Source organism: Salvelinus sp. IW2-2015, unplaced genomic scaffold, assembly GCF_002910315.2.
Source record: "Salvelinus sp. IW2-2015 unplaced genomic scaffold, ASM291031v2 Un_scaffold4764, whole genome shotgun sequence".
In the NCBI taxonomy this organism is placed as follows: Eukaryota; Metazoa; Chordata; class Actinopteri; order Salmoniformes; family Salmonidae; genus Salvelinus; species Salvelinus sp. IW2-2015.
Window position 1 is genome coordinate 27,836 of NW_019946033.1, and position 8,091 is coordinate 35,926.

At 52.6% G+C, this 8,091-nt stretch overlaps 1 protein-coding gene across 1 annotated transcript; it reads left to right on the top strand.

Moving 5' to 3' along the window:
- The first annotated feature begins 297 nt into the window (after positions 1-297).
- On the top strand, positions 298-4,997 carry LOC112077616 (uncharacterized). Its single transcript, XM_070441776.1, has 4 exons — positions 298-342; positions 1,364-1,974; positions 2,102-4,058; positions 4,176-4,997. Exons 1-4 carry the CDS (start codon positions 298-300, stop codon positions 4,995-4,997), a joined length of 3,435 nt encoding a protein of 1,144 aa, XP_070297877.1.
- The last annotated feature ends 3,094 nt before the right edge of the window (positions 4,998-8,091 follow it).

The window sequence follows — 8,091 nt, forward strand, 5'->3', positions numbered from 1 at the left end:
TTTACCGCCCTGTTCACAAATGGACCAGGGTTCCTTTTGTCAACAAGTATAGTGACTCAAATATTTGTCAAACATCAATTTTTTTTTAATTGGCAATTTGACGAGGCTACATTTACCCAGAAGAAAACTATAACCAAACAAATATTATTTTTAATTTCAGTTGACAAATACGAGACAAGAAAAAATGATCTCTGTGACTAAAATCTGTGTGGACTGGACAAGAGTTTTTGGAGAGATTGAGAGCTTTTCAGTGATAAGCACAGATGCCCAGCGCAGTTCTGTTCAGCAGTGGGTAGGATGCGTCCGGCTCCGTTCATAGCCAAACACAGCCTACATCAGTTGGTGAGCTCNCTGCACATGTGATGGAAGAATACACTGCACATGTGATGGAAGAATACACTGCACATGTGATGGAAGAATGCACTGCACATGCAGAGGGTTGCAATTCCATTGAAYTGGGGATAGTTTAACCAAAATGTGCCACAAGCCCTAGAATTGCCTTGTGTGTATCCCAYACAAAAAAAGGTTCACTATTGAATTTAASCAAAATTCCCAGAATTCCAGRGCTTCTACTTCCCATGAAAAGTTTTTGAACCTAAATTACGGCAGATGACTTATCGCTAAATCATTAGCCTGAAAACGTCTGATAAACTTTCATTTTAAAGTGAACTATCTCTTTGAGAATACAAAGTACACTATAGATACAAAGGTATGTGGACACCACTTCAAATTAGTGGATTTGGCTATTTCAGCCTCACCCGTCACTGACAAGTGTATAAACTCCAGCACACCGCCTTGCAATCTCCATAGACAAACATTGGCAGTRGAATGGCCTTACTGAGGAGCTCAGTGACATTCAAACTGACACCGTCATAGGATGTCACCTTTCCAACACGTCAGTTCGTCATATTTCTGCCCTGCTAGAGCTGCCGTGGTCAACAGTAAGTGCTTTTATTGTAAAAGAGAAACATCTAGGAGCAACAAAGGCTCAGCCGTGAAGTGGTAGACCATACAAGCTCCCAGAAYGGGACMGCTGAGTGCTGAAGCGCTCGGGCGTGTAAATATGTGTCTGTCCTTGGTTGCAAGAGTGTCTTTTGATGAAACTTACATMGGTAGCATTTCACTGTTGACTGATCTTGGATGTAAACCTATAATTTATTGAGATTACTCATAGTGCTCTCATGTACCAAGTTCTATCAAGCTAATAAACCCCAAGACTCTGTAAAACTGCCCCGGGTATAAACCTGTATTTTAAAACTATGTTTACGATTCATACAAAAAACCTCCCCTTCCTGTCTCACTCCCAACCCCAGAAACATCCCGTCTTGTCTCCACCTCCCCTCCTGTGTCCACTCCCACCCAGAAAAAACCTCCCCTCCTGTTTCCTCCCCCCAACCCCCCCGCAGAACTCTCCCTCCTGTCTCCCACCTCCCAACCCCAGAAACCTCCCTCCTGCTCCCACCTCCCAAACCAAACTCTCCCTCCTGTCTCCACTCCCAACCCTGAAACCTCCCCCTCCTGTCCTCCACCTCCCAACCCCAAGAACCTCTCCCTCCTGTCTCCACCTCCCAACCCAGAACCTCTCCCTCCTGTCTCCTCCTCCAACCCAGAAACCTCTCCTCCTGTCTCCACCTCCCAACCCCGAAACGCTCCCGCTCCTGTCTCCACCTCCCAACCCCAGAAACCTCCCCTCCTGTCTCCACCTCCCAACCCCAGAAACCTCCCCCTCCTGTCTCCACCTCCCAACCCCAGAAACCTCCCCCTCCTGTCTCCACCTCCCAAACCCAGAACCTCTCCTCCTGTCTCCACCTCCCCAACCCCAGAAACCTCTCCCTCCTGTCTGCCACCTCCAACGCGCAGAAACCTCCCCTCCTGTCTCCACCGCCAAACCCAGAAACCTCTCCTCTGTCTACCTCCTCAACCCCAGAAACTCCCTCCTGTCTCCACCTCCAACCCAGAAACCTCTTCCCTCCTGTCTCACCGTCCCAACCCCTAAACCTCCCCTCTCTGTCTCCACCTCCCAACCCCAGAAACCTCTCCCTCCTGTCTCTCACCTCGCAACCCCAGAAACCTCTCCCTCCTGTCTCCTCCTCCACCCCAGAACCTCTCCTCACTGTCTCCACCTCCCACCGCCCAAGAAACCTCCCCTCCTGTCTCACCTCCAACCCCAGAAACCTCCCCTCCTGTCTCCACCTCCCAACCCCAGACCTCCCGCCTCCTGTCTCACCTCCCAAACCCAGAAACCTCTCCCTCCTGTCTCCACCTCCCAAACCCCGAAACCTCTCTCCTGTCTCACCTCCCAACCCCAGAAACCTCTCCCTCCTGTCTCCACCTCCAACCCCAGAAACCTCCCTCCTGTTCCACTCAACCCCAGAAACCTCTCCTCCTGTCTACTCCCAAACCCCAGAAATCCCCCTCCTGTCTCCACTCCAACCCGAAACCTCCCCTCCTGTCCTCACCCCAAACCCAGAAACCTCTCCTCCTGTCTCCACCTCCCAACCCGCAGAAACCTCCCCCTCCTGTCTCCACCTCCCAACGCCAGAAACCTCCCCTCCTGTCTCCACCTCCCAACCCAGAACTCCCCCTCCTCCCTGTCTCCACCTCCCAACCCCAGAAACCTCCCCCTCCTGTCTCCACCTCCCAACCCCAGAAACCTCCCCTCCTGTTCTCACCTCCCAAACCCAGAAACCTCCCCTCCTGTCTCCACCTCCCAACCCCAGAAACTCTCCCTCCTGTCTCCACCTCCCAACCCCAGAAACCTCCCTCCTGTCTCCACCTCCCAAACCCAGAAACCTCCCCTCCTGTCTCCACCTCCTAACCCCAGAAACCTTCTCCTCCTGTCTCCCACCTCCGCCAACCCAGAACCTCCCCTCCTGTCTCCACGTCCCAACCCCAGAAACCTCCCCTCCTGTGTCCACCTCCCAACGCCCAGAAACGCTCCCTCCTGTCTCCACCTCCCAACCCAGAAACCTCCCCCTCCTGTCTCCACCTGCCCAACCCCAGAAACCCTCCTGCCCTCCTGTCTCCACCTCCCAACCCCAGAAACCTCCCTCCCTGTCTCCACAGACTGCCCAACCCAGAAACCTCCCTCCCTGTTCCACTCCCAAACCCACGAAACTCCCCCTCCTGTCTCCACCTCCCCAAACCCCAGAAACCTCCGCCTCCTGTCTCCAACTCCCAAACCCAAGAAACCTCCCCTCCTGTCTTCCACGCTCCACCCCAGAAACCTCCCCTCCTGTCTCCACCTCCCAACCCCAGAAACCTCCCCTCCTGTCTCCACCATCCCAACCCGCAGAAACCTCCCCTCTGTCTCCACCTCCCAACCGCCCAGAAACCTCCCCCTCCTGTCTCACCTCCCAACCCGCAGAAACCTCCCCCTCCTGTCTCCATACTCCAACCCCAGAAACCTCCCCTCCTGTCTCCACCTCCAACCCCAGAAACCTCCCCTCCTGTTCCACCTCCCCAACCGCCAGAAACTCCCCCTCCTGTCCCGCTCCACCTCCCAACCCCAGAAACCTCCCCCCTCCTGTCTCCACCTCCCAACGCCCAGAAACCTCCCCTCTGTCTCACACTCCGCAACCCCAGAAACTCCGCCTCGCTGTCTCCACCTCCCAACCCCAGTAACCTCCCCCTCCTGTCTCCACTCCCAACCCCAGAAACCTCCCCTCCTGTCTCCACCTCCCAACCCAGAAACCTCTCCTCCTGTCTCCACCTCCCGCAACCACAAACCTCTCCCTCCTGTCTCCACCTCCACCCAGAAACCTCCCCTCCTGTCTCCACCGCCCAAACCCAGAAACGCTCTCCTCCTGTCTCCTCCACCTCCCAAACCCCAGATACCTCCCCCTCCTGTCTCCATCTCCCAACCCCAAGAACCTCCCTCCTGTTCTCCATCCGCCCAAACCCAGAACCTCTCTCCTTGTCTCCACCTCCCAACCCCTAGATACCTCCCCTCCTGTCTCCTACTCCATAACCCCAGAAACCTCGCCTCCTGCTCCACCTCCAACCCAGAACCTCCCCTCTCTGTCTCCAACTCCAACCCGCAGAACCTCTCCCCTCCTGTCTCTACCTCCGAACCCTGAAACCTGCCCCTCCTGTCTCACCTCCCAACCCAGAAACCTTCCCTCCTGTCTCCACTCTCCAACCCAGAAACCTCTCCTCCTGTCTCCTCCTCCCAGACCCCAGCAACTCTCCTCCTGTCCCACTCCCAACCCCAGAAACCTCCCCCTCCATGTCTCACCTCCCACCCCAGAAACCCCCTCCTGTCTCCACCTCCCCAATCCCCCAGAAACCTCCCCCTTCTTCTCATCTCCCAACCCCAGAAACTCTCCGCCCTCCTGTCCCACCTGCCCGAAACCCAGAAACCGCTTCCCTCTGTTCCTCCACCTCCCACCCCAAAACTCTTCCCTTCCTGTCTCAAACCTCCCAAACCCCCCAAAAAGAAACGCTCCCCTCCTGTCTCCACCGCCCAAATCCCCGAAACTCTCCTCCTGTCTCACTCCCAACCCCAGAAACCTCTCCCCTCCTGTCTCCAGCTCCCACCCCAAAACCTCCCTCCTGTCTCCACTCCCCCAACGCCAGAAACTCCCCTCCTGTCTCCACTCCCACCCCAGAAACTCCCCTGCCTGTTCTCCACCACCCAACCCCCCAGAAACCTCCCCCTCCTGTTCCACCTCCCAACCAAAACCTCCGCCGCCTCCTGTCTCGGCACCTCCCAAACCCAGAAAGAAGGCTCCAGGAACTCCCCGAGGTGTATCTCCGACTTGAGGCTCTGCACTCCACATGTTCGAACTTCAGGCTATGATCCCTTCACTCACGCAGACTCCCTCCTGTTCCCCTCCCAACCAACTCCCCCTCTAACCCCAACCCAGAAACCTCCCCCTCTGTCGTCCAGCTCGCCAAACCCCAGGAAGAACACCTCCCCCCTCTGTCGCCAACCTCCCAACCCAGAAACCTCCCCCTCCTGTTCTCCACCCCCAACCCCAGAAACCTCCCCCTGACTCCCTCTCTCACCTCCCAACCCCAAACCTCCCCCTCCTGTCTCCACTCGCCCAATCCCGAAACCTCCCGCCTCCTGTCTCCCAACTCCCAACCCACGCCTTCCTCCCTTTCTTCCCCATCCCCCCGAAACCTTCAAACCTCCTAACTGCTAAAAACAGAAAGGGGGAAACCCTTATCTACAGCAATCACGGTACAAAGGGCTCAACCTTTATATATTGTCGATTCAGTGAACTGGGGCATAGATTGAAAAATCACTATTGGCATTTCCATAAATTATACATTAGCATTATAACAAGCACTTATATATTTTGGAAATGCCCCCTTTTCAACGCTTCATTGACTATCCTCACAAAGGATGCTCTGATCAGAGAAATCCATTTCTTTAGTCATCTTTATATCCCTGGGCCTTTCAGGCTCAGTGAGTATTTATTTCTCTATCTCTCTCTTCTCTCGTCTTCGATTCTCTTCTCTGCATCCTCCTCTCTCGCATCTCTCTCTCTCGGACTCTCTCTCTCTCTCTGTCTCTCTCTCTCGCTCGTCTTTTTTGTTTTAACGAGAAATTGAGCTGGGGAATGATTTTGCTCATAGCTCTGATGACTGCATCAAACTACAGCTTGACATGCAAGTAATGTTTTTATATATTTGCTTTTCTCCAAAAGAAAGTGAGAGAGCGAGACTTCAGTGGAAAATTCCTCATTGGGTGAAAGTCAGTCCTTTTTCCTCTTCAAATCAAAGTCAAGTTATTTTATATAGCCCTTCGTACATTCAGCTAATATCTCAAAAGGTGCTGTACCAGAAACCAGCCTAAAACCCAAACAGCAAGCACTGCAGGTGTAGAAGCACGGTGGCTAGGAAAAACTCCATAAAGAAAGGCCAATCCCTAGGAAGAAACCTAGCAAGAAGGGAAAAACCAGGTATGGGGGTGGCCAGTCCCTCTTCTGGCTGTGCCGGGTGGAGATTATAACAGAACTATGCTTTAAGATGTTTCAAAATATTGCATAAGTGACAAGCATGGTCAAATAATAATCATGATATATTTTTCAGTTGGTTTTCATAGGCCGTATCATTAAGAGTTGAAAAATAGGCAGGGTCTGGGACAACGTGGCGGTTCCCCTAAACCGCTAGGCAGAAACAGTTGAAACTGTGAATAGCAGCAAGGCCAGGTGGACTGGGGACAGCAAGGAGTCATGCATGCCCGGTAAGTCCTGACGTTGGTCCCTAGGGCTCAAGGTCCTGCCGAGAGAGAGAAAGAAAGAGAGAATTAGAGAGAGCCAATATTATTCACAAATGTTTCATGAAATGACAAGCATGGTCAAATAATAATGCAGGAATAATATAGTTGGCTTTTCATAGCGCGATCATTAAGGTTGAAAACAGCAGGTTGGGACAGGTAGGGGTTCAAATAACCGAGGCAAGAACAGCTGAACTGGAATAGACAGGCAAGGCGCAAGGCGGACTGGGACAGCAAGGAGTCATGCATGCACGGTTTGCGTGACTTATGGTCCCTAGGCTCAGGTCGCTGCCTCTCCTCTGTTGAAGGTCGCATGAGTGGTCCTCCTCTCCTCTGTGAGGTCAAAGAGTGTCCTCCTCTCCTCTTTGTGAGGTCGATGTGTGTCCTCGCTCTCCTCTGTGAGGTCGATGAGTGGTCCTCCTCTCCTCTGTGAGGTTTCGATGAGTGTCCTATCTTCTCTGTGAGGTCGATGAGTGTCTCCTCTCTCTGTGAGGTCGATGAAGTTGTCTCCTCTCCTCCGTGAGGTCGTGAGTGTCCTCCTCTTCCTCTGTGAGGTCGATGAGTGGTCCTCTCTTCCTCTGTGAGGTCAATGAGTGTCCTCTTCTCCTCAGTGAGGTCCGATGAGTGTCCTCCTCGTCCCTCGTGAGGTCGTATGAGTGTCCCTCCTCTCCTCCCGTGAGGTCGATGAAGTGTCCTCCTCTTCCGTGAGGTCGATGAGTGTCCTCCTCTCCTCCTGTGAGGTCGATGAGTGACCTTCCCCTCTCCTCTGTGAGGGTCGATGAGTGTCTCCTCTCCTCTGTGAGGCTCGATGAGTTGTCCTCCTCTCCGTCTGTGAGGTCCGCTGAAGTGTCCTCTGTGAGGTTGAGAGGTCGATGATAGTGTCCTCTCTCTCCTCTGTGAGGTCGATGACAGTGTCCTCGGTCCTCTGGTGAGGTAAGATGAGTGTCCTCCTCTCCTCTGTGAGGTTGAGAGGTGCGATTGAGAGTGTCCCCTGCCTCTCCTCCGGAGGTTCGATGAGGTGTCCTCTTCCTAGGAGGTCGATGAGAGTGGTCCTCCTCTCTCCGTTGGAGGTGATGAGAGTGTCCTTCCTCTCCTCTGTGAGGTTCGATGACCAGTGTCCCTCCTCTCGTCCGTGAGTCGATGAGAGTGTCCCTCGTCTCCTTCAATAGCTTCATCCGCACAGAGGGACCCCACAACTATCTCTCTCAGGTTAACTATTGCCTAACACAGCGTTTAGAAATCTGCCATTTTGGAATCACAGGGAAGGACAAAGAGAGTAAAGAGTAAAGAAAAAGTGTCAGATGTCAGATGTCGATTGTCAGGTGTCAGGTGATCAGATGTCAGGTGTCAGGTGTTCAGGTGTCAGGTGTCAGGTGTCAATGTCAGATGTCAGATGTCACGGTGTGCAGGGTGTCAGATGTCCAGGTGTCTAGGTGTCAGGTGGTCAGGTGTCAGATGTCAGGATGTCAGATGTCAGATGTCAGGATGTCATAGGGTAGAGGTGTCAGTATTCAGATCATCATTTACAGCCTCACAGCGATGTGTTAACTGAATATGGGCCAGAGGTTTGCAGAGAAACGACCAAGAAGGAAGGAAATTGCCCAAGCAGGCGGCCATTGCTGTTTACGCGCCCTGATCACAAATGGACTAGGGGTTCTTTTGTCAACAAGTAATAGTGACTCAAATTTTGTAAACATCATTTTTTTTATATTGGCAATTTGAACGAGGCTACATTTCACCAGAGAAAACTATAACAAACAAATTTTATTATTTTTATTCAGTTGACAAAATTACGAGACAAGAAAAAATGATTCTGTGAACTAAAATCTGTGTGGACTGGACAGAGTTTTTGGAGAGATTGA

What these genes read in the sequence shown, in the direction of transcription:
- LOC112077616 (XM_070441776.1), top strand. Translation starts at nt 298, where the DNA reads ATGCGTCCGGCTCCGTTCATAGCCAAACACAGCCTACATCAGTTG. An exon ending in CCAGAAACCTCTTCCCTCCT is followed by an intron (nt 1,975 to 2,101) that starts GTCTCACCGTCC and finishes CCTCCACCCCAG; the next exon opens with AACCTCTCCTCACTGTCTCC. An exon ending in CGCAGAACCTCTCCCCTCCT is followed by an intron (nt 4,059 to 4,175) that starts GTCTCTACCTCC and finishes TCCTCCTCCCAG; the next exon opens with ACCCCAGCAACTCTCCTCCT.